The sequence below is a fragment of the Arachis hypogaea genome, chromosome 13, assembly GCF_003086295.3.
Source record: "Arachis hypogaea cultivar Tifrunner chromosome 13, arahy.Tifrunner.gnm2.J5K5, whole genome shotgun sequence".
Taxonomy (NCBI): Eukaryota; Viridiplantae; Streptophyta; class Magnoliopsida; order Fabales; family Fabaceae; genus Arachis; species Arachis hypogaea.
In genome coordinates, this window is record NC_092048.1 from 17,919,516 (window position 1) to 17,944,940 (window position 25,425).

The 25,425-nt window shown below is 33.0% G+C and overlaps 3 protein-coding genes and 1 pseudogene across 5 annotated transcripts; 2 read left to right on the forward strand and 2 right to left on the reverse strand.

Moving 5' to 3' along the window:
• Positions 1 to 953: 953 nt before the first annotated feature.
• Positions 954 to 6,547, forward strand: LOC112737539 (uncharacterized). 2 transcript variants are annotated; one of them, XM_025787484.3, is made up of 13 exons: positions 954 to 1,507; positions 1,622 to 3,283; positions 3,774 to 3,903; positions 4,023 to 4,484; positions 4,614 to 4,835; positions 4,925 to 5,025; positions 5,103 to 5,187; positions 5,285 to 5,362; positions 5,443 to 5,529; positions 5,635 to 5,772; positions 5,857 to 5,978; positions 6,074 to 6,146; positions 6,224 to 6,547. In XM_025787484.3, coding segments are annotated over exons 2-13 (1,614 nt in total). In that variant the 5' UTR covers positions 954 to 1,507; positions 1,622 to 3,281; the 3' UTR covers positions 6,338 to 6,547. The 2 variants fall into 2 exon arrangements, with proteins under 2 accessions (XP_025643269.1, XP_025643271.1); XM_025787486.3 differs by having other exon boundaries at positions 1,622 to 3,259.
• A 537-nt stretch (positions 6,548 to 7,084) lies between these two features.
• LOC112737541 (protein FAR1-RELATED SEQUENCE 5-like) lies at positions 7,085 to 10,322 on the reverse strand. 2 transcript variants are annotated; one of them, XM_072213367.1, is made up of 4 exons: positions 10,192 to 10,322; positions 8,369 to 9,812; positions 7,455 to 8,230; positions 7,085 to 7,355 (listed from the first exon to the last, which is right to left on the reverse strand). In XM_072213367.1, the coding sequence occupies exons 1-4, from the start codon at positions 10,261 to 10,263 to the stop codon at positions 7,248 to 7,250; spliced, it is 2,400 nt and encodes a 799-aa protein (XP_072069468.1). In that variant the 5' UTR covers positions 10,264 to 10,322; the 3' UTR covers positions 7,085 to 7,247. The 2 variants fall into 2 exon arrangements, with proteins under 2 accessions (XP_072069468.1, XP_025643274.1); XM_025787489.3 differs by having other exon boundaries at positions 7,455 to 9,812.
• A 284-nt stretch (positions 10,323 to 10,606) lies between these two features.
• On the forward strand, positions 10,607 to 13,420 carry LOC112732839 (APO protein 2, chloroplastic-like; annotated as a pseudogene).
• A 1,398-nt stretch (positions 13,421 to 14,818) lies between these two features.
• On the reverse strand, positions 14,819 to 24,923 carry LOC112737542 (homeobox-leucine zipper protein HDG2). Its single transcript, XM_025787490.3, has 13 exons — positions 24,567 to 24,923; positions 23,863 to 24,122; positions 23,002 to 23,357; positions 22,424 to 22,541; positions 22,161 to 22,349; positions 21,601 to 22,056; positions 20,367 to 20,468; positions 20,083 to 20,283; positions 19,807 to 19,981; positions 18,977 to 19,248; positions 18,258 to 18,353; positions 15,865 to 16,284; positions 14,819 to 15,260 (listed from the first exon to the last, which is right to left on the reverse strand). The coding sequence occupies exons 3-12, from the start codon at positions 23,295 to 23,297 to the stop codon at positions 15,880 to 15,882; spliced, it is 2,310 nt and encodes a 769-aa protein (XP_025643275.1). The 5' UTR covers positions 23,298 to 23,357; positions 23,863 to 24,122; positions 24,567 to 24,923; the 3' UTR covers positions 14,819 to 15,260; positions 15,865 to 15,879.
• Between the last annotated feature and the right edge of the window lie 502 nt (positions 24,924 to 25,425).

Here is a 25,425-nt window from a genome sequence, read left to right on the forward strand (position 1 = left end):
TAAAACCTATACACTCTCGGGTCAAGATTATAGCGGGTGATAACCGAGCCGTTAACATTACATTATCTTGATACCTTCTTATAAACTAGCATGTGAAAATATTCAAATTTCCAAGACTCCAACCATTATTTGATATGGTAAAATTCACTTAAAAAAATATAATAAGAACTAACTCTTCTCTAAAATTAAAGTATAACCATAATTAATATTAATATTGTCTAATGACACTAAATATTTAAATCAACACAAATAATACAATATTATGCATTAATTAGTCTAAAATCTTATGCATTTTAAACATAAAACATTAACTTATAGTCTTATAATAACTAATAACAAAATATTAAGATTTACAATATTTAAATTCCACATAAGAATAGCCATCATCTATCACTAATACACAAAATATTAATTGTGTATGATGATCGGGCCACCGGGCCGATTTCGGGTGACCCGAGTCATGGCCCGGACCCGACCCGAAATAATGATCGGGTCTATTTTTGAGACCTTTACCCGGCCCTAGACCCGATGAAATCACACCAAATTAGCCCCTAAGGTGTTCGGAACCGGGCCGGATCTTCGGGCCGAGCCGGGCCATGCACACCCCTAGTACCACCAGAAGAGTATATAAAACTAGAAATATGAAATCCAAAATAGTGTAAGATTTTACTTTTTCAGTTGTTGTGTGATGCTGCTATTATTGTATATGTTTAAAAGAATTAGATATCATGAATTATACTTGTTCACTTGGTTAATCTTAACGGGGGCTGATTTGTTGGTCCCAACCATCTTTAGGACTAACGTTAGTCCTTAAGGCTAATTTTTAATTTAAACCGTTAGATCATTTTAATATTATATCTAATGGTGTAGATTAAATATAAATTTATACATTTAATTTTATTAAATACTCCCTAATATTTAATGTTTTTACAAATAAACCTTTTCATCTTTCTCTTATTTTTTTTTTTGCAGATGTGTCTCTTCTTCTTCTGATTTTCTTCTTCTTCTTCTTCTTCTTCACCACTGCAATGAACCCAGCACTAACAGCAACTACCAGGGTCTGGATTTGTCTTCCTCTTATTATTTGTTTTGCAGATGGGTCAGATTTTCTTCTTCTTTTTCTTCTTATTCACCATTGCAATGAACCCTTCTTCACCACTGCAATGAACCCCGGCACTAACAGCAACTACCAAGGTCTGGATCGAGACTACCCATGAACGCATGCAAGTGTCAGATCCTGGATCGACATTATTCCGCACCCCTGCTCACCCCGCCACTAAAATTTGTGATGTTCTTCTTGTCTGTATGGTCATCTCGTATGGTGTTTTCCGAGGAGGAGGTATTTTTTATCGAAGGTGTCTCACATACATACACAGAGACCCAAAAAAGAAGAAACGTGAAAAAAAAAGGGAAAAAAGTGTTTGCTGAAGAGAATGGCCTCAAAGGAGACCCACGACTTCCAACCATTTGTCAAGCATCAGAGTTGTTCCTTACTTCCCCAAATAAGGTTTTCATTTTTTTTTCTTTTTTTTACAATGTTTTTATTTTTATATTTTTTAGAATAACATAAAAAAATATTTTATTGTAATTTCTTTAATTTTTTAACCTTCTTCATCAACAGATCTATGGCTGTAGCTGTTTGGGTTCATAAGATGCTTAGAAATCTGAAATTGATGGTGTACCGCACAAAAGATCAATGAAAAGACATGCATGAGACCAACTATAAGCTAATAGAATAAATCTAGCCATAGAACAAAAAAGGTCAGTAAATAATCTTGCATTTTTCTTAATGTTGTTGAAACTTATGGTTGAGCAGGACATAATTGAACTTTGTTAATTGGAGGGAGTGAGTGAAGGATTATTGATGAATTTTTTTTAATAGCTAATTGGTGTTAAAAATACATTCATGAAAATACTCATATCTCTCTAAAAAGAGTTACTTAATGATAATAATTGAACTTATTTAACAGGATAAATATGTATGATGTCAATTTTTACTCAATTTAATGTCAAGTATGGTATATATTGTCCTATTTTATGCATCGAATAGCTTGTATTCACTCATAGATATTGTTTGTATGCTTACAGAGAAAATGATTGTGAAACTAATGGAAAAAATCATGCAAATAGAATCCTAAGAAGACTATTTATAGCTTAAAATATGTTCATACCACATAGAAAATAATGTTAGCACTATGGTTAGGACAACAATAAAGAAAAAGTGATTTTACTAGAATTGAGTGAGAAAATTTGTATTAAAAATTTGAATGCCTCTGGAAATAGTCGTGATACATATAACATGTGCTTGTATAATAAGGAAACTGTCAGAGTTCTTTCTAAAGAGTTCATTAATGAGAAGAATCAAATCTCCTTATTTATGAGTGAAGGGTGTTTTCTTATATGGTAACTGCGTTAATTTTAATAGTTAATTCATGTCTTCATGAAAAGTCCTAGAAATATCCCTGATTGCTTTAAAATTTAGCTTATAAAAAATATAGAGTTGGTTCAAACTTAAGAAATGGCTCAAATATGATGAAGATAACATATATTAGCTCAAATAAGTAATACACATGCATATATACATTAAGTCAAGTTATGATCCAACCGGTTAAACTAGTATTTATTCAAATTTTACTTACTAATATATGGATCCAATTTCTTAAACTATTAATGAGTTTAGCTCAAAGGAGCTCACAGAGGCAGTTCCAATAAATTAAACTTATGAGTTAGCCAAACTTATTAAAATAAATGTGTTAAAGTAGTTTTATATTTTATAGTAGAGTAAAATATTTTTTACATATGTGAGTTGAATTTATACTTGAGTTTAAAGTAGAAAAAAGAAATTACAATATTCATAAATTTAGTGTGTTGTGTTGAATTTATATTTGAGATTAAAGAAATTTTTTTTTTTATATATGTGATGCCTTGGTGTGAGATGGAGCAATTTATGCCGAGGAGGCATGAGTTCTTTAATAATTGGGATGTCAATAAAAGCATGGAACCATGAGTTAAGCTTAGGCATTGACTCTGCATCAATAAGGTTGATGGCCACAACTTCCTCAGCTATTCCAATCCAGTATGGAAGTCACCCATAGAAATGTCCGCAAAGCCAATGTTATCACTTCCAAAGAAGCGTTTTCCCTCAAGTCCAATTTCAAGCCTCTTCAGATTCTCTCGAGCTTCTTCTGCTGCCTTCTGTTGCTCTTCTCCTACCTTGGAAAACGCTGCCACAACCGTTGAATTTATACTTGAGATTAAAGTAAACTTTTTTTTTTTTATATATGTGAGTTGAATTTATACTGCAACTTTCGTAACCACCCTTTTTATTTTTTAGTATTCTAAATTTGAATTTTAAAATTGGACATATTAAAATTTGAAATTTAAAGTATAAATTTTAACAGTTAGAGTAACGTCCAGGTATTTTAAAAAATTGAATGCTCATTAATGTGATAGCAAGTTTCTGTATTTGATATTGAATTAAATGTTTTCTGAATTAAATGTAATAAAATCTCGGGATATCTCAATTAATTTTACTCGATTTGTTTCCTGTAATTGTTCCTTTATAAAATCCATAACGGTCAGCCAGTTGTAAACCCTATTTGTTGTCAACCAACCTAACCTTGTCGGCAATACGTTTTACAATTTCAATGGCCACTGCAGAGAATGTCACTGCAGTTGCACCTGATTCGGTCTCAAATTCCAAGTAAATAAATTTACTTTTCATCAATTTCAATATTTACGTGATAGTAAATGTTTCTAATATTTGGTTGCAGGTTTGAAGCTGACCCTTTTATGCGTATAAATGGTGTGGAATTTGTTGCAACAAGTACAACCCCTATGCAAGATCCGACATCGCCGCAACTGCAGAATGTTTCTATAGATGAGTTATTTCGTGCAATTGAAGTATGTTAGCCATTAGATTATATTAATCCAATAATCCAAAGGAATAAAATCATTTAAATAAGTCTCCACTTCCAACTTGATTAGCCATTAACGTAGACCTTGGTGCTGTTTATTTACAGGACTTGAGGAGAGATGTGAAGGAGCTAGGAGAGCTAAAGAAGTCTATGGAAGAACTAACCAAGACTTCTGGCAACATAGAGAGATCACTCAAGGTGATGGAGTTTAAGCTGTACCATAATGAAGATAAAAACCTACCTCCCAAAGATTCAGTCAGCAACGTTGATTTTACTCAGCAAAGTGTAGACAAGAACCCAATGATGACACCAGTCGCTGATCCACCATTGAGAAAGAGGTTGAGATGCAGCCCCGCACAACTCGACAATGATGTCACCATTGATATCTCTGATGCCGAAGATGATGCCACTATATCAGATAAGCATGAATCGGGGTTGTCTCGGGCATCACAATCTTCACGACTTGACAGCATTAAAGGAAAGTGCATTGTCAACCCTCAACTTAGAACCAAGGCTAAGTCTACAGCTTTCCTTGCCAGCAATTACTGCAGGACATTGCCGACTAAGGTAATGGAACCTTGGTTATTGAAACTTTGTCTTCAACTATTTTTTACTTGCCAGCTTAACCTCAAACCTCATTGCATTATTTTTACCTAAAAATTGGATGGATTTCATATTCTAATGGTTATTTCACAGGTTGAATCCTCATTGACTCGAGGAAAATTGCTCACCTCCCCTTCTCCTAATATGCGAGTTGCTAAGATGACAAAGACAGGGGATGCCACATTATTTTCTGTTCCACGTCGACTTCCTGCTCAATCTGCTGGTGTGCCTTGCCTCCAAGGTGAGAGGTCACTGCCACAAGGCTCTAACTCTAACCAAATGGAGAAATCACGTTACTATAATGCAATGATTAAGGTGACAATCATTGATTACTGGTTTTGAATTGTCATAATATGCCACTTTGACTTAATAAACCCTAAAATGGAGAAGTCTTTTTTTTTTAGGCTTTTAGGTGCAAATTCAGACCATGTGCTAAAATGCAGTTAAAGTCTGTTCAACTTGAAGGATTAGCATATGCATTTTGTGCAAGCATTGAAGATCCAAGGTGAGTTCCTCTTTTTCAGCTCACACTTGTAGGATTAGTGTTGTTGAACTATCTTATATGAAACATCTGAATTTCAGTGAGACCATGATTAATGTGGATGACACGATAGTAACTAGGGAAGAACTTGCTTGTCTAGCTCCCGGAAGACCAATCTCGGACAAGGTACCTACACGGCTACACAAGCTGTTTTTTGCATGTATTTTTTTTTTTGCTATGAATATTTGTCTCCAGCCATAAATTGCTTTACTCTCATTTGTAGATTATCAAGCTTGTGGTAATGAAGGCCACATGGGACCAAGCAAATAAGACTTTTTGGATGCTTCCGCCATCTTTTGCGGTAAATATCATGTTTACTTATATTACTTTTCTTTGAATTATGCGTAATTCATTAGAATGAGATCTCTTTAATCCTTTTAGGTGGAACATTTTATGGGACATTCACTGGATAAAATGAATGCTACCTATATATATCGCTTTATGCCTGTCGCACCGGATCTTAAATTTGTGAGTGCATGTGAATTCTTTAATGGATTAATTTATGCAAAACCTCATTAAATCTAAATTTACGAGTTTAATGTGAAATGACCCACACATAACTATCCGCTGTAGATTTATGTGCCAATTAAGGAAGAAGGTGACCACTGGTATCTTATGGTCATTAGCTTATTGGATGGAAAATTATATCAGTTTGATTCTAATCTAAATGATGATCAAGTTGAGCCAAGACAAGAAATTATGAAATCCTTGGTGAGGTGTCCTTAATCCATTTCTTTATACACATGTAAAATAATACATGAACCTTAATAGTCTTGTCATGAATATAATTTTCAGGCTTTAAAATTATCAGATATGGTAACTTCTGGTCATTACCTAAAAGGTGACATTCCTGAAAGAAAAGATTTCATGAACTTTGATGTGAAAGAGGTTAGGGGGGTGCCCAAATGTCCTCAAAGGTACAGATAATTGCAATGAATCTTTTATATTCATCTTTAATTAAACCGATCTTTTATTGACACTAACATCTTTAATATTGCCACTGAACTTTTAGTCGCGACTCTGGTCTCTGGGTTCTTCAATGGTTATCTATGAGAGAGAAGTTTAATCCCACAGTGTCGGGCATTGTAAGTTAGCCAAAGACATATTGATTAATTATATGCATGCTGAACATATTATTTAACTAATTAATCCATATTTGCAGCTAAATGAGCAATATATCCGTACATCTGTTGTGGTAGATCTTTTGTTGGGGGTGTTCAATGACCACAAATACGAGTTTCAGAAGAAGAGCAATGAGTTCTGGGCTACGCTTTAGCGTGAACAGCATGGAGAGCAACATTTTTGCATATTCAGTTATTATTTTCAAAATTTGCTTTAATCCTCAATTGTGAACGAGATTAGTGACATTTATAATTTATTTGTTGAATTATTATTTTAAAGGAGAAAGTTTGTCTGGTCTGAAAACTTTGTTACATTATTATATTCATAATAAATACAAAGATCAATAATATTTTGTTATTTTTAATTTAGGAGTTTGTTGGAACATGTGTGTGAGTTTTACATGTGTGTGAGTTTGTTGTAACGTTATGCTCACCTATATTCATCATGTGTTCTTTGCCATTCCAAATTGAAAATGATTAGTTAAAGATTCACACATGATTTTTTTTATTCCAGGTTCAGACACATGTCTCAACAAATACATAACCACACTATCATGCCATAGAAAGGATGCCTTTCATGCATCAAGCTTATATTCCCCCGAAATCTTGGTCTAACTATTACTGCAACCATACATTAAATATAAGCTATCTACTTTCATGCACATATTCCTCAATAAAATTCATACAAAAGCTAAGAAGAACAGAGAGTAATGTCAGTATACAAAAGCGCAAGCAACAACCTTTCTGAAGGGTCCTCAAACCGTATTGAACCTTCTTCACAATTAACCCAACTGCACTTCTTTTACAATCTTTCACGCTTTAACTAATCATAATAAGACTCTTCTTGCTGAGTTCTGAATCTTACAATTACAGGATCACAAAACCGTCTCTTGTAAGCCGTAACTCAAAATGTACTCATTATTGTAAATATACCAATCTTGTCTCAAATCTCACTTTTTTCATAGCAATTAAGCAAATAACACCAAGTTCATCATAAAAATTCATACACAAAGTTCAATTACTCAAGTTTTATTCAAATATCACATAATAATAATTTATATAATACTACATCGAGAACTCTTCACTAAGTTCCATGTCGGCACTTGCATCAGAATCTCCTGCCCAAAACTCTTGTTCTTCATAATCTTCTTCAAGATCAGATGCCCAAAATTCCTGCAATATCAAATAAAATATTGATCAATTTCCACTCTTATTAATGAAAATTATATAATTAATATGTTGTGGTACGCAAATCATTAAAGTAAGTATTACCATTTCTGCATCTGCATCCAAACCTTCCTCAACATGGTTCCTATTTATACCATAAGAAGTTGCATTGGTCTGCTGCTGAATGTCCTTTGCCAATGGACAAGATTTTTTATTGTGTCCTTCCATGCGACAAATACTACATCGTTGTGGTTTTCGTTTTACCTTCTCACCAGGACGACACTTAGACCTACAATTTTGTGGATTCTTAGGAAAAATACCATCTGAATAATCAGCTTCAGCACCAACTTGCTTTTCTTGTTCATCTTCAATCTTGAAATCTTCGATTAGGCTCATAACAGTATCTCGAACAAGGTGGAATCTCTCCTGCCTTCGACTAGCGACATAGGACAACTGCCGACACCAATCCATCAAGCAACCATATTGACTCAATATTATAGACTCCCAAGTAACGCCACTTGAATCGAAAGTGCTTGTCTTGGCATTCTTCGACCATCTTGTCAACACAAGAGACTTTGGCAGCTCAAGGATGTTAAGAAACACCAACACACAAACTATATGCTCACACGGAATTCCAAAAGAATCCATCCTTAAGCATGAACAATTAAATTTCGTCCTTTCATTATCTACAGACACCTCCCATGAACTATTTAGACTTCCATATTTAGATATTGTATAAAGTACAAATGAATCAAATGCCACATCTTGCACAACCTTCATTCTTGCAGCCCTAACAAGCATGCCTCGAAATATAAAAAATATCTCTCGTGTATAGAAATTTGATGCAGACCTTTCCAGAGGTTCTAATGCTGTTTTAAGTACTGGAAGACCAGATATGGAAACATAGTCAGCTTCAACCTCCTTATATCTTAGGTAGGTAAGACACCGCTTAAAATGCTTTATGAAATCAACCAAATTGTATTGAGATTTAACATATTTTGCAATAATAGAGTGCAAACCTTCGCATCGAGAAGTTGTCCTAAATCCTGCAAAAAACTTGCCTCGAATATGTGCAGTGGCCCACATATGCCTTTTCTCGTACATGTCAATAATCCAATTCTTTTCAGCTACACCAAACTCCTCAACCATTCCAAACCACTTCTGCTCAAACACACTAATTTCATAATCTCCTAGCATGCACTTCTTAAACATAGATGTAAATTTTGGATTTCCAACGTTACTTGTGGCGTTCCGAATGAGGTGCCAAGCACATAATCTATGATGGGCATTTGGGAATACCGTCTCAATTGCAAATCTCATTGATGGAGCACCATCTGTAATCACAGATACAGGTGCTTTTCCCTTCATGGCTGCCAATAATTGCTGTAATAACCACACGTAGACCTCCTTACTCTCATCGGTAACTAGAGCACTTCCAAATACCACTGTTTGGTTGTGATGATTCACACCGGAAAATACTACTACCGGACACAAGTACTTGTTCTTCTTGTATGTCGCATCAAAGGCAAGCACATCTCCAAATACTTCATAATCTAATTGGCTTCTTCCATCACACCAAAATAAAGCTCGCAATACCCCTTTAGCATCAACTATGTGCTCATAATAGAGGTTTGTATCTTCAGATTTCTGGTTTTTGAGGTATCGCAATGCCGCTCTAGCATCACCCAGGACATGACGCCTTCGCCTAGCAATCTCATTATACATATCCCTTAAGGTATAATTAACATTTTCATAACCACCTGCTTGATTAGCTAACATAGCATATATATGGGGTGTGCTAATGCCTGCATCCTTCATGTTGTTCATTTGACTAGCATCAGCTTCTGCCATTTTTCTATGTGTAGGAAGGAAACCAACTAACCTAGGATCAAGGCAATCATGATTGTGCGATTCAACAAACAAAGCCACATGCCATCTTCCAGTGTAAGCCACAAAACGAACTACAAACCTAGCCAGGCAACCACAACGAGTCTCAGATTTTGGCTCCCTTTTTCTGTTTTCCATATTATAATATTTCTCTGGTCTAAATCCCTCACGAGAGCACACAAACAATTGCTTCACATATTCTCCTTTGCTATTTTTCCAAGTCTTACTTTTTCTAGCACCGAAACCAACAGATTTTGCATAATGGTTATAGAAATCGAATGCTATCTGAAGATTAGGAAAATGAAAACATTCCATCTCATGAGCACTTATGTTCAGAAAATCAACCATGGCAATATTTTCAATATCTTCTATTCGATATAATTCATCCACCTCATGTGAAAAATCATTCCCATCAAACATTGCTTGAAATTCTTGCTCCCCTAAATCCTCAGAATTCACAGCTTCCTGCTCAATTTCATCTTGATACATTCCTTGAAATTCCTCTGTATCATCTGACTCTTCTATCATCTCATCAAAGAATACTCTTTCTTCCATTTTATCATCCACTTCAAGATCCTACTTAGCAATTTTATTTGCAACCGGAAAAACATAAAACAAATAGTATTCTAATAAATCAAAGTGCAGAGACCATTAACATGAAAATAATAGCACTGTTCTGGTTCTATATTTTTTTTTAACTTATTAAATTCTAAAATAAGTAAAATAAAAGAAAGCGTTGAAAATGTAGAAAACAATCTCCCTTATGCTATTAAACTCAATATCGATTAAACAAACAAAAGGAAGAAAAAACATTAATGGCCAAGCAGAAAATATCGACAACTATGTACAAGAAACGGATTTAAATTTATGAAAAAATGAACAGGGAACCATTAATGTGGAAGGAAGAAGAAACTATGTGATAAAATACAATATTCATGCAATAGAGAGGACTTACCGGTGGTCGCACTTCTCTTGTGCCACTGTTGAAACTGCCATTGCTGCCTCCATTATCAGGTGCGTGCTCCATATGAACCCTAAGAGGTTTCAGGGTTTCTAGTATTTTGTTAGATTAGTCATTAATATAATTTTAATTGGCCCAACAAAGAAATAGGAATATGATGGTAAATGATTAATATTGGGTTATTCTTGTAATAAATAAGAGATATAGTACTAATATTATAATAATTGACTAAGGGTGTTTTTGTAAAAAAAAAAATATAATTGTGTTAGACAAACATTAAGAGGGACCAAGGTAAATGCCATAACTTATCTGGTCGCTGCCTTCTGTCTCATCCTTTTGCAGAAACTGTAGTCTTCTTCGTCATTGGTGACTGTACTCTGCTCTCCCAAGCAGCAAATCCAGGATGAATATGACTATTGGGACTCTGTCCCTTCCTACTGGAATTGCTTTTCCCACCCCGACAGATGTTTTTATGTTGAAGCCCAACCTATTATTGCATCTTAGTTCCCTTGATTATTACCAGGTATGACTTTGAGTTATTTTTCTTTGTATTACCTCCGAGTTATTGATTCAAGTGTTTGTGTTTTCGATTATTATTGGTTATTATTTGGACTGAATTACAATAGGTATACAAAGAAATAAGTCACTAGTATGAAATACAAAATACAAATATACATTGAAAATAAATTAAATAACACATGGATTTATACATTGTTGCTTGATTTTGGTATACAAATAGCATTTTTGCTGAATTGCGGGATCGTGTACTGAAAATAACAAAATTGTCAGCCTTATTTACGTTTCTTGGTTGAGATTCTAAACAAAAAGTGGATAATTTCCTTTTGTTTCCTTTTCATAGTTTTCTATAATCTAATGTTAAACTGGTTCGTCTTCAAACTGGCAATATCCCATTCTGGCTAAAGTAATTTACTTCATTGAACATTGTTCTTAGCTTTTATTTGTGACAAATGCAATGGTTACTGCCAATTATGTTACAAAAATGCATTTGTGTTCCTGTTTTTGTTTATCAGTACAGTAGCGGTAAGATTAGACTTCCCGTGGAGACTAGAATTCAATTGAAGAAATGTTTTCGATGTAAATTGAAAGTCAGGGATGAAGTGCCACAAAATGCTAATTTTCCCCGGCAATATGCAAGAAAAGAAAAGAAACCTTTTTCGACGCCCATTGTTGAGCTGCGACGAGCAGCTAGGGAAAGGCTAAAGATGATGAAAGGTCAGCCAAGGAAATCACTTCTCGACCCCAAAGAATGGGTTGCTTGTGAAGAGCCTTATACCAACTGCTTACAATGTGTATAATGCAAGGATCACTTTAATTAACAATTTGAAGAAGTTGCTCAAAGTAGTGCCGGTGCATGCTTGTGAGTAGTTATCCTTGGTACCTTATCATACATTCGGCTAATGTGGAGTTTCTATGATTATAACCTCAATTTGATATGTTTTCTTTGTTATTGATAAATGCGATAATAGTAATACAAACTGATGTTGTTGTTTGGGGTCATGTGACATTTTTGTTTGCTTAGTGGTTTCTTTTACAATTTCTTTGAAGTGTTTCATAGGTCACAAAGCTTTTCATCTTCACCACATTTTAGCTTTTTTAATTGTTTTATCCTTAGTGAAATTTGAATCTAATTTCATACTAGCAATGCCACATACTATTTTTTTGAAAAGCAAATAGTTTATATCTTCCATTTTCAACAGAGGAAATTTGAATGCCAGATATTTGCAACCCACAGTTTGGTGTAACTATTATAACTTAATGAAAGCTATATTATAGACTTCATGTAAAATTTACCTCACTTTACCCCTCAATCAAAGATACCCATATAAACAATGCCAGTTTTCCACTTGTTTGCTGCTTAAAGTCTTTCATGGTAAGCATGCTGCCAGAGCCCAGGATAGGTAATTCACTGATGTAGGTAGGTTAACTTATGGTAGCATTGTAAGATTTTCAGTTGAAATTTAAATTCTGTTATATATTGAGCACAAATAATATATTCATGTACATTTTCAAGTGAGCACATAAGATATAGTAAGGACAAATTCTAGTTACTAGCTAACCTTGCAATATGGTATTTGTGCTGACAAACTAGCTTGTTGCTAACTCGTTCTGATTTACATGAGAAAAATGTCAAATCTTCCTGTAAAGTTTATTTTCTCTGTTAAAACTTGGTGCATTATTGTCCATTATTTATACAAATAAATGTGATTTAATGTCTGCCACAGCAAAAGTATTGAAAATATGATTGATTGTCCTATAGTGGTAGGTATCTGAAAATTTGTATACTGATGCAGGTGGTGCAGCGAAATCCATGTAGGACCTGTTGGACATCCATTTACATCGTGTAAAGGTGCACAAGCCAATCTTCGCAAGGGACTCCACGAATGGATGAAGGCACATGTTGAAGACATGATAATACCAATTGAAGCCTATCACCTCGAAGATCGACTAGGAAAGAGGATTCCTCATGAAGAGAGATTCTCTATCCCTCGAATACCAGCAATGGTTGAACTTTGTATTCAAGCTGGTGTTGAAATTCCAGAATTTCCCACCAAAAGAAGAAGATAGCCCATAATTCGGATTGGGAGAAAGGAATATATTGATGCTGATGAAAGTGAACTGCCAAATGAAACCCCAGCAGAACCGTTCAGAGGTAGTAGCTCCATCGAGCAACGAAGAAATCGTTGCCCTTGCCGAGGAAACTCTCCAGGCATGGGAACGAATGAGGAAAGGTGCTAAGAGATTAATGAGGATGTATCCTGTGAGGGTGTGTGGATATTGCCCGGAAATCCATGTTGGTCCCCAGGGGCACAAGGCTCAAAGTGGAGCACACAAACACCAACAACGCAATGGGCAGCATGGTTGGCAGTCTACAATTCTTGATGACTTGATCCCACCAAGATTTGTTTGGCATGTTCCTGATGTAAATGGGCCACCCTTGGAACGAGAGCTAAAAGATTTTTATGGGAAAGCTCCTGCTGTTGTGGAACTATGCATTCAGGCTGGTGCTGATTTACCGGAACAATATAAATCAACCATGCAACTCGATGTTGGGATCCCATCAACTATGAAAGAAGATGAGATGGTAGTTTGAAATGAAATATACTTGTAAACAAACAACTGGTGTTTGGTGTACACTACATAAATTATGCCATATGTACATGTGTTTTTATCAACCAAGTTTAACCAATTTGTTCCAGTTACTCATTGGTCTAGAAAAATAACGAAATTGTTTTTTGCTTTTCTTCATTTTTTATTAATTAATTTTTTTTTCTGAAGATGTTTTTTCTCTTTTTTTTCTTTCTCATATTTTGTTATTTTTACAAAATAATTTTATGTTTCTTATGGTGTTATTTATAACCGCAATCTTTTTTACTACGTTTTCCGATAAGGGCCTCCACTTTTGCACAATAAGATAGTGTCTCGCCATCATTCAAGGACTTCTGAGTAACGCGTGAGAATAGTCTTTCATAACAAAAATGGAACCAGAAAATAATCATGGTCTATGTCGATGACATTGATACTACATTTCTTAACCCAGTCAGGTGATGTTCCAAGAATTTTAGTCCCACACATTTACCCAAGACTTTCACAATGAGTGTGGCTTGCCACGGCTTGCACCTTTTATCTTTTGATATTGGATGTTAGGACAAAAATCAAAGAGTTTATCCTTCATGACTGCAACATCCACCTCCTTATCCCATCGATCTTTCGGATGAGTCATCTTCACCTCTTCACCTACATTTTCGTACGGATCAGCATCACCCCCTTTGGAGGAACTTGGCATGGACAGTAGTGAGTCTCTATAGGAGGCTTTTGGTGACTCTTTTTGGCCGCTTATCAACTCAATAGATAGGAATTTGGCATCACGTATTTTGACTTTTCGTGCTCCGTTGAATAAGGTTCTTTCCTTGGTTGAAATCATAGGAGAGCTTTCGTGCGGTGTTATTGTCCGACTCTTCTAACAATAATGTTTTATTATAATAGATAGCTATACATGTTAATTTGGCAAATTTTTTGTTAAATTTCATTGGCTGACAGTATAAAATACGTGATAAAATCATATTAATTACAAAATATAGAAATTAATTACAAAATCCTACGTCTATAAAAGTGATATCCTTGAATCAAGTAAGACAAAACAAGTTCTAAATGTAAAATCATCAATGCAAATAAGATCGTATTTCTCACAAAGCCACAAGATCGAGCTTCTCCGGATCTGGCGCAAGTGTGATTAAAAATTTAGGGGCGTTTTGGAACTTTATATTGATGAATATGACTAGACATATACAACTAAATTGAGAAACATAATAATCCAACTTTGACCAAAGTACCAAACCAAATATTAAACAGATTAATAAAATTAGTAAGAATTCTTGAGACCTTAGTTATAAAAAGGCATACAAAAAATATTAAAAAGTCAATATTTATATAGTGTAAAAAAATAAAAATTATTTACTATTTTAAATATAAAAAATATTAATCATCTAATATTTTTCAAATAAGTTTAGTTTCACTTCTTTTTTACTACCGTTGGGCACACATTTAAGTCATCATCAATAACGAGTACTCAAGAGGGGGGGACCAGAAATGAGACAAAAAATTAAATGAATGTCAAAGCTCTCTAGCTACTTTGCATAATCGAACACAATGTCGATTTCAAAACCCATAAATGGATGAAAGAGGAAGCCTAGTGGTGCAAACTTGCCATCACCAACTAGTGGTAGCTTAGAGTGTCTACAGCAAAATTAAAAGTTAACACCAATTGAATATAATTAAGAACTAGCTAGTTACCCAAAAGGTTAATCCTCCCTAAAGCTATATTATAGAAGTCTTGGAAATGTTGAAGGACACTAATTAATTAAGGTCTTAGTAGTGTTTTTACTTTTTTTTGTCCAGGGAAGTCAATTCCCGAACCCGAGAAGGAATATCATGCAAGGTGCGTTCTTGACTTCTCCACATCATTCTGTATAAATCCCAATTTCCTCAACACTTCATCTTTTATGTTTTCCAAAATACCAATCATTATATCCTTCTTGTATAAGCTACAACACAAAATTAACCAAGTAAATATAACATAAAAATTGTAGAAACAAGCATGCACGGGATGAAGGGAATTTGATTAGTGAAAAAAAAAAACTCCTAAGGATAAATTATACTTAGAGATTCAAGGAGGTTAAATTCTTAACAGAAACTCCTAAGGTTAAATTATACTTGGTGTGTTTACTATCGAAAATTTGTTTAATGAAAAATGATGTAATAATATATCTTACGGATCAAGAAAATAATTTAAGTATTATTTGTCCTCTAAAATGTTAATTGACAAAATCTTTTTTTTTTCGTTATCTTTTTTTTCTTTTATTTGCGTTTTATAAAATAGTTTAACTTTGATGTGCTAATAATGTAAAATATTTTACATAATTTTCAATCACATTTATTTTTTTATAACTATTTACATAGTAAAAACAAAAAATAGTTAATTTTTGTTGACGTAGCATGATATAATTAGGTGTATGTATAAATCTATTCTTCACAGAGAATGCATCAAAATTAAATTTAAAAAAAGAAAAATTTCTAAAGTCAAACATCCATATCCAAAAAAATGTTAAAGCATGTAATGGAATGAAGGTGATAGAGGTAGAGGCTTACCACATGATGATTCAATCATAGTGAAGCAGGATCACCAGATAAAGAAGCCTTGATTCTCTCAACAGTGCAAGAAATAAGACTATTAACGGTTGCAACTGACCCAAGAGAAAGCTTAGCCGTTGGAACTGAATCAACCAATATTTGGAATGCAACCGTCAATAGAGAACCACCTCCGCCACCACCGCCTCCGCCAGTAGGGCCATTTGTTTCACCACCAATGCCGGTGCCGCAGCCGCCAGAACTTCCATCGGGGAGGATGGCAAATCCTGAAGGAAGAAGTGCCACATAATCTGGGTCCCCTCCATTCAAAACCACATTCATGGCAACAATGTCCACAGGAGCATAAACTACAAAGGAGCCTGTTGAATCTGTGCAACTCTCTTGTAGTATCAACATGTTGCTCTGGCTTGAATTTGCACTCTGCATTCATCATCGTAATAATATTTTAATTTACTCATACTTCACTTGCTTTAACTAAGACACACGGATTTATATATTATAGGATGTTTCCTGAAATTACAGTCTTCAAAAAGATTGGTACCCACAAAAGATTAAATCCTAAATCATCTACTCCAATTTGGGTAAACAACTTAAATAAATTCTTTTAAAAAAAAGTTTATACTTTAAGAACTTTAAGTTATTGTGTTTGGATTTTTAGTTATAGAAGTATTTATTTAAAAGTTGTAACGTTTGGATAAAGAACTCAAAAAATACAATTTTTTTACACAAGAAAATTTTAAAATAACGATGATAACAAATACTTTTCAATATTGAATGTTTACTTAACCTAATCACTAATATTACAATTGTTTAGGCAATTGATTCTTTATTTATTTTCTTATTAGTTCTATTTTTTAGACAATTAGTTTTTACCACGTAATATCATTAAAAATTGGTTCTTCTACTTTACCTTCACCCATAACGATATTTTTGTATGTGGTGAATAGTAATAAAATTTTAATTCACAATAACCTTAATGACAATGCCAAAAAAAGATTGGTACCCACAAAAAATTAAATCCTAAATCATCTACTCCAATTTGGGTAAACAACTTAAATAAGCTCTTTTAAAAAAAAGGTTTATACTTTAAGAACTTTAAGTTATTGTGTTTGCATTTTTAGTTATAGAAGTATTTATTTAAAAGTTGTAACGTTTGGATAAAGAACTCAAAAAATACAATTTTTTTACACAAGAAAATTTTAAAATAACGATGATAACAAATACTTTTTAATATTGAATGTTTACATAACCTAATCACTAATATTACAAGAAAGTATAGGGAGCCAATGACCTAAGCGTACAATGTGTACAATGAAGGTTTAGAAAGTATTAGAGATATGATTATTAGTGTTACATTGTCATGTCAGGTTACGTTTTTGGGATGAGTGGTTTCAGGACATGGTATTAGAGTTTCAGATGGTTATCTTATTCTGCATAGTATAGGTGATGTTCAATTTATTCATAAACCAAAGATTTAGCACATTGTACACATTGTACACTTAGGCCATTGGCTCCCTAGCATTGTTTAGGCAATTGATTCTTTATTTGTTTTCTTATTAGTTCTATTTTTTAGACAATTAGTTTTTACCACGTAATATCGTTAAAAATTAGTTCTTCTACTTTACCTTCACCCATAACGGTATTTTTGTATGTGGTGAATAGTAATAAAATTTTAATTCACAATAACCTTAATGACAATGCCAAAAAAATTATTATGTAGTTAGCATTTGCTATTTTATTGTGTATGATATGGTAGGTGAACATAAAAAATAAATATAAAATGTGTGTCAATGTATATTTTGTTGTTATTTTTTTTATTTTTTTTACTCCTATTAGCCTCCTCCTTTATGGGGGTGATATGAAGAACTTGTTAATTTGTTATAACTAACCATAAAAATAATAACAAGCTATATAAAAATAAAATCACACGTGAAAAAAATAAAATTAAAACTTAGATTTCATACTGCACACAATTAAATACAAATTTAATAATAAAAATAGAGTGGTAAAATGATAAAAAAATAACTAAAAGAAATATATGCAGTATGTAGTTTGTTTTAAAATGATGGTGGAGAGTTAACACACCAATATTGTTTGAGGGTAAACTGTAGGAGATTCGAACCCACAACCTCTTAAATGAGTATGAAGAGACTATGCCATTTGAGCTATTATTCATTGGCAACATAAATTACACAATTATTTTAAAAGAAAAGATTCTTTGTATGTATTAATATTTATTTAATTGAATTTCTTTTGGAGAATAAAGTTACATATATCCCGATGATACCCCTATAATCGAATGCAGTATGAAATCCAAATTAAAATTATATATTCATAGTGCATGAAAAATAGAACTCATAAAATAAGAAAAAAAATGTATAGGATTAACTCACATTGACTCTAAGTAGCGACACACAATTTCCGGTATCTCTTCCATTTGCAATGTGCGCCATTTCTTGCACTGCTCCACCATTTGAAAGAATATCCCACTGTAATTTTCAACAGGGTAAGAAAGTTAAAACCGCAAACATGAACATAAACATTTAAGTAATAATTTAATAAAAATAGATAGATAAAATTTCTCTATCTGTCAAAATCAATTTATAACAAGGCTGTGTGTGAAAAATGGGATCCTTTTGACCCATGACTAAAAAGTTAGTCAATGCATTGATGTACACTTCAATTTTTGGTAATCTGAATAAAATCTATCCCAAGCACTTGTGGTTTGTGTAAAAAGTAAAAACCAGATAGGCATTTCCCAAGAAAAGGAATTTATCTTATTTAGAAAAGGACCTATTTATTTTGAAAAAAAAATAATGGAAATATTAAAAAGATTAGTGTCTATTTTTTTAAATATCTTTTATTATATCTAATTCATAAAAAATATTATTTTAAAGATTTAAATGTAAAATATTTAGTTAAATTATGAATTATTTACCATCTTAACTAATTCAATTTTTATTATTTTTATACATATTTAAAAAATAAAAAGGTAAAAATTAATAGTAGTGTCTATTGATATGCTGGTAGGATACAAGGTTAATGAAAAATAATAATAATAATAAAATAGTTTGATACTTTGAATTGTTGATTAACATATATGATCACATACCTCACTTCTTGAATTCTCATCACGGAGGAAATCAAAGGCTGTTTTGGGAGGAACTGGAAGCCAAAAGGAAGTGGCAGCACTTAGAACAATGCCAGGTGGTCTTCCAGGATCATCAACGCTCTTTCGTGTCATGACTCTGACATCATCGACACCTGTCCCATTCAGCGTTGTCCACGTGTGTGCTGTTGACGCACTCACTCCACCACAAAAGCTCATCACCATTCTCTCTGCCAGCTTCAGCATACTCTTCCTCCCTTCTTGGTTTGTTATCACTAATTATTAACATCATAACATCATGCATGCCATAACTTAATTACCATTGATAAAAAAATATTCAGAAAATGAGTATTCAATTTTGCATAATTTTTTTTTAAATTTAAGTTGATTGAAAATAATATATAAATAATTATATTTTTAAGAATATTAGTTAGAAAATATGTTATCACAAGCAAAACATAAATCTCAAATATGTACTTGCATACCAGTTTTACTTTTGAGATAACTGAGTGTAAAAAGTTTGAACATCTTCTTTTGCAATAAATCATTATTTTTATCCACGAATATTTAGAATAATAATATGTGTATTTGTGAGAAAATAAAATTAATTTTATATTTATAAAAAACTGGATTTTTTTTATAAAACGAGCGTTGACAGAATTAGTTTTATATTTTGTGAAAAAATTTATTAGTGGTCAAAATAATCTAAATATTCGTAGGTAAAAATAGCAATTTATCTTTTGATAGATATACATAGTTAAGTAATATAAAAAAGAAGTAAAAAAATCCAGCAAAGTAGGGATGTAAGGAAATCAGTGTTTTTTTATGAATACCTCCAACATCTACGGTAGGAACGTTTGTTGCCATGGCACTAGCAAGCCTCTCACATTGTCTATCCAAAGTTGCAACCCAACGTTTTGCACCAAATGCATGCCCAGAGTTTACAAGCTGCTTGTAAAGGTTAGGAACACCTCTATCATCCACTTCCACATGCTCAACCCATGTCACCTAATGTCAAATATTAATTATTAACAGCTGTATTTTTATACAAATACCAAGAATATTATTTGGTGTACCAATAGTATTTATTTATTTTTTTTTTGAATTACCTTAGAATAACCATTGGGCATTTCATGGATTAAGCAACCAGAAGGCCTTCTTCTAGATCTTGGAGTAAGACCAGGGCGCAAATGATCCAACGACACATCCACCACTGCCCAACTCCCATCTACATGCTGCTTACAATATCTCACAAAATAGCTCTCTCGAGTTGGCACAAGTGGAGAAGGTACTTGTAATTCTGCACTCATCTGCATCCATACATGCATCATCATTCATTTCATATTCAACAAGATACTCAAAACTTAGTTACTTACTTATTTAACATACATACCACTTGTAAGGCACCATTGTAGTTCCCAGCAACTCCTGTTGATAGCACTTCTATAGTTATAGCTCTTGAGACTATACCAGAGAACATTGTCGACCAATTGTTCTGAAAATAAATGTGCAAAGTCTGAGTCAAACATCAAAAACAATGGAAGCAAGAAACAAGCCCTAATAAATATCATCAGAAATGCTAAATGTAAATTACAATCTATCGTATATTTATGTATAAATACATAAATAATTTAATTTATTTATAACATATATTTTATATTTTAATACATATTTTACACTAATAAATAATTTTAGTATACATTTAACATAACTAAAATATTATACATATTAAAAAAATCTAATAATAATAATAATAATAATGCCAAAAATTAATTTTTTTTATTTTATTTATTTCAATTTTACATCTTAAATCATAAATATTTCATTCTAAACTTTAAATTTATAAACTTTACACCAAAATCCTTTAAAGAACTTGAGAATTTTTAAAATAAAAAAATAAACTAATATTAATTAACTAAATTAATTTTATGGACTTTCTCCAACCCTAAATAGTAACAAAAGAGAGGTAATACTATTTTTATTCATTTTTGTGTCCTACCTATTAAAGTCGATAAATATTTTTGTACTAATGTAAAAAATTAGAGGTAACAATAGATAGGATAGAGTTTGGATCCAATCTTAATTTTACTCGAGTTGAGATTTTTATATAAACTCAACTCTATTCTATTCGCGAGTTGAGAATATCCAACCTTAATCTTACCTATTCTTAATTTGTGGGTACTCAATCCTACCCACAAATTACTAAAAGATACAATATTATTATATAACTTGATAATAATTTTAAAATAGAACTGATTTTTATGTAAAAAAAAATATTAAATTATTAATTAATAATATTCTTTTAATAATTAAAAATCTTTTATATTTAGTAAAATGTCTTTGATTTAATATTTACTTAAAATATATTTTTATATAAGTATATAATATATACCTATATAAAGTGCAACTCATAATAGAAATTTATCAAGTTAGATATTTGCAGATAAAGTGCATGTTGCCACCCCTATACTGAACCTTAGATTACACATAGATGAGATAGTGTTATGTACCACTCAATTTTTTGTTTACTTGGTTACGATATATAAGATGGTGCTTAGGAAAATAATAACGATAATAATAATGATATGCATGAGAATGAAAAGTGAAGGATTTAGAAAGGCACTTACCACATCCATGAGAATTTCGACGAGGTTAACATGGTTCATGATAACAACAGCGGTTTCTCTAGAAGCTTCGGATCGGAACCCAGCAGGTTTGGGGCCAATTCCACGAGGGAAGGTTCTGACGTACTCATCCTCGTTGAGCACAGTGGAAGTGCCACCGTCAATGGAGGTCATTGTCAACCAAAGTGGCTCACCCATTTGTGCCATCCCAACTAGCTCCTCCATGGCTGCAACAGCCAGCTCAATTATCAGCGGCTTGTCTGCTTCCGAGGGCCCGTTTATCGACCTCAGGAAGTCTCCGGCACCACCACTGTACATGTCACTACCACCTCCAAAGCCGCCACTGCCACCGCTAACGCCGAGTTCTAGCGGCCGAGGTGGGAGGGAAGGGGAGAGGTTTGAATAGTTCACCACAGGCTTGCCTACGTACTTGGCTGCAATTGCTGAAATTCGATCAATCTGCAAATAAAAATAAAAATAGTAGAAAATGATTGAGATACTTTGTTTGTTAAGTGGTTTTGTGGGTGTTATAAAAATGATAGATTAGTGTACTTGTGTTATACCTCTTCCCTAAGACGTGCATTTTCAAGCCTGAGGTGATGTTCATCGAATGACATTTCCCCTATGGCGGTTGGGCCACCACAACTAGGGCACGATGCATTGCTTAGTGCTTCCCTATACCTCATGTTATCTGCTCTAAGCTTCTCATTTTCCGCTCTAAGCTGTGAGTTCTCGCTCCTTTCAGTTTGAGTCTGCAACAAAATTTAACTTATTCATACACATACACTTTGTTTTTTAGTTTTCCCCCATTTGTATTATAATTTACCTTCACTTGAGTGCGTTTGTTCTGGAACCAGAACTTCACTTGCAATGGCTCTAACCCTAACTCCCTACTCAGCTCCTTCCTTTGCTTGTCATCTGGGTGAGGGCACTCCTTAAAGAAACTACAAAAAAGTTAACAAATAATTATAATTCAAAATACACAACAAGAATCACTCATGGTTTTTGTTCTCTTGCTTTATGTTATTCTACCATTTGTTCTTCTCATTAAAAATGTTAATGAAAAGCTTTTCGTGTACTTTAATCAGACATAGAACTAGTGAATTCAATGCCTATGTTATTGACACCAAATTTATAAGGTGGGTGGAGTTTGTTTATTTAAAAAAAAAACCTATATATTATTGTTAATCAGTTGAGAATTCAAGAATTAAACTTAAATTATAGACCTACTATACTCAACCCCACTTGTCAGTGATGTACTAAAATGTTTTAACTTTAGAGAGACTTCAAATTCTCAATTAAAGCATGCTATAAAAAGATAGTACTATACAGAATTTTGAAGAATGGTGGTTTAATTTAATTGAAATTTAAATGTGTGTGCATAACAACAATAATGTATCTTACGCTTCCATCTCTTGGATCTGGTGTTGGGTGTGGCGGTGATAGCGTTTCTTCTTATTAGGGCGAGGGTTTTGGTCTTCCCCAGCAGAACCACCTTCACCACCACCACCACTTCCTCCACCACCTTCAACCTCAAGGTTCTCACTGCCGGACTTGGTGGCGCTGTCGAATAACTCGTCCTCTCGAATTCTCGGTACATCACTCTCCGATGTTGTTGTGTTCTGAGCCATATCAAAAGGATGATACTGATGATGATAGTGAAGGCCACCAACAGCTTCAGTCATGTTTGGTTGGAACATATTTCTAACAGATCTTTCAAGATTCCTCACCAACACCCTTTATGATGATAATTCTTCAATCTAAACAACAAACACAAAAGTTTTGTAGTAATTAATAACCATTGACGTTTGTACAGAGAGTTATAGACATAGGAGTAGAAATAAGTCAAAGCAAAACAAAACAAAAGAAAAATAATTGCTTAGTTTATGCAAATTTTTTTTTATAAAGGGTTTTATAGTTATTCTCTTTTTTTTTTTTTAGTTGGGAAAAGAGAGTAATGTCAAAATAGAGTGAGAGAATAGGAAGCAACGCGGCTTTCTCGAGAAGGATATTTGCTTCGGCTTCATGGCTTGGAAATACAAATCATCAATCTATAGTAGAGTTTAGAGTGCCACCAAAATTAAAAATTTCACTTGAAAAATTAATTAATAAAATAATGTAGACAAGCGAAAATTAATTTTGCATTATATTTTATTTTATTTTATTTATAATAAATAAATATTAAATAATAATTAGTATTAGTAAAAGAAAGTGAAACGGAAGAAAGGGGGATAGTCAACGGAAAAGGCGTTAATAAGCACCGACCTAAGAAAGACTGAGAGGTGATGAGGATCCAAACCCAGCAGCAGAAACGACGTCGTTTTCGTAGTAATTCCTTCCAATAACCGAACGCATGTTTCTGTTTCTCGCCGGGATCATATTCTTTCTTTTTTCACAAACCCTCAAAACAACCAACACTCGCTACTATGGTGGACACACATATATAGAGAACACAGTGAACCTTATTTGATTTTCGGAGGTAAGGGTTCAGCTTCAGTTAGCTAGCTCTTTGATTATGTGCTTTTCTGCAAAGAATTAAAGCCAAAACATTACATTAACGCAGAAAGAAAAAGAAGGGACAAAGGGAAGAAAAACATTATACGTAAATGCAAAGAAAAATAATTGACTATTTTATTTGATACTGCTGCCTTTTTTTTTTTACGCACAAAAATTATCAAAATCCAAACCGAATCATAAAAATAGACAAAATAAAATAAAATATTTTCTTCTGACGACGATCTCGGAAATTCTTACAAAATATATAGGTTCTCTTTTTACTGCTAAAATAATATATACACTTACAAAAGGGAGAGTAACTCGACTAGCTCAAAGAAATCGTGTTAGAAACCTTACTCTTTTTAATTCTTTTGTTTAGCAGAATCTCGATCCTAAAGAACGTAACCTTTTTATGAACGTTATTCGAAATAATCAAAATAAGTCTTTCCATTTTTTTCTATCCCCACACTTACCAGTGATGAGAGTGCTTGTGCAGATCTGTAGTATTGGGAACAAAAGCATTTAATCAACTCGTTGAAGAAAAAGAGGAACCTTTTTGGTTCAATAGAAGAGACTTTGGAAACGGTTATAGTTTTTTTCGTTTTGGATCTTAGTATGGTAAAAGAAAGAGAGTTAATTTACGGTGAGAAGGAAGGAGGAGGAGAAAGGAGAAGAAGGGAAAAGAGATTGAGATAGGGAGAAATGGAAAAGCATTGAAGGAGGAAAGAAACGGAAGGAGGGAGGGAACAGAAGCAGCGAAGAGTAATTGCAGAGCGTGTTGAGAGGGTGCAATTGCATTTAATGGTGGGCGAAGGAGGTGTAATTGCTCTAGAGAGAGAAGGAGAGCATTTATTTTTATTTATTTTGTTTGAATAATTATTAAAGTCATTTGTAGCAGAAATCTTATTTTAAAGGTACATAGTATGATAATAAATTTTATTTTAATATATTTAATGTATTGAAAATATAAAAAAATAATTTTTTAGTTATTTTGAAAAATAATTTTGAGTATATATTTAAATAGAGTTTTAACAAATTTTGTGTTATGCGTATTGGTTTTGAAAAAAAATTATTACGTTAAAAAATATTTGAATTTTGTAAACATAAGATATATAGCTAGGTTATTTTGTAATATTCTTAAGAATTTATTTGTTTAAATAAAAATAATGTATTTAACTACATAGAATATATATATATATATATATATATATATATATATATATGTAAAGTTTTAAGAATCTCAATATAACAATTTTTTTTTAAAATAAAAATGTCCGGCACAATTTATTAAGGGCCTCTAATATATACTCAACAAACTTTTTAGCAAAATTT

Excerpts from the sequence above, each read along its gene's own strand:
- LOC112737539 (XM_025787484.3), top strand. Across the intron at positions 4,836-4,924 it reads ACTATAATGCAATGATTAAG|GCTTTTAGGTGCAAATTCAG; the intron begins GTGACAATCATT and ends TTTTTTTTTTAG. Across the intron at positions 5,979-6,073 it reads GTGCCCAAATGTCCTCAAAG|TCGCGACTCTGGTCTCTGGG; the intron begins GTACAGATAATT and ends CTGAACTTTTAG.
- LOC112737541 (XM_025787489.3), bottom strand. The coding sequence starts at position 10,263 with ATGGAGCACGCACCTGATAATGGAGGCAGCAATGGCAGTTTCAACAGT. Across the intron at positions 9,813-10,191 it reads CAAGAGAAGTGCGACCACCG|GATCTTGAAGTGGATGATAA; the intron begins GTAAGTCCTCTC and ends ATTGCTAAGTAG. Across the intron at positions 7,356-7,454 it reads TGGATGCAGATGCAGAAATG|GAATTTTGGGCATCTGATCT; the intron begins GTAATACTTACT and ends TTGATATTGCAG.
- LOC112737542 (XM_025787490.3), bottom strand. The coding sequence starts at position 23,297 with ATGTTCCAACCAAACATGACTGAAGCTGTTGGTGGCCTTCACTATCAT. Across the intron at positions 22,542-23,001 it reads CAGATCCAAGAGATGGAAGC|TTTCTTTAAGGAGTGCCCTC; the intron begins GTAAGATACATT and ends ACTTTTTTGTAG. Across the intron at positions 16,285-18,257 it reads TGTCGCTACTTAGAGTCAAT|AGTGCAAATTCAAGCCAGAG; the intron begins GTGAGTTAATCC and ends TGATGAATGCAG.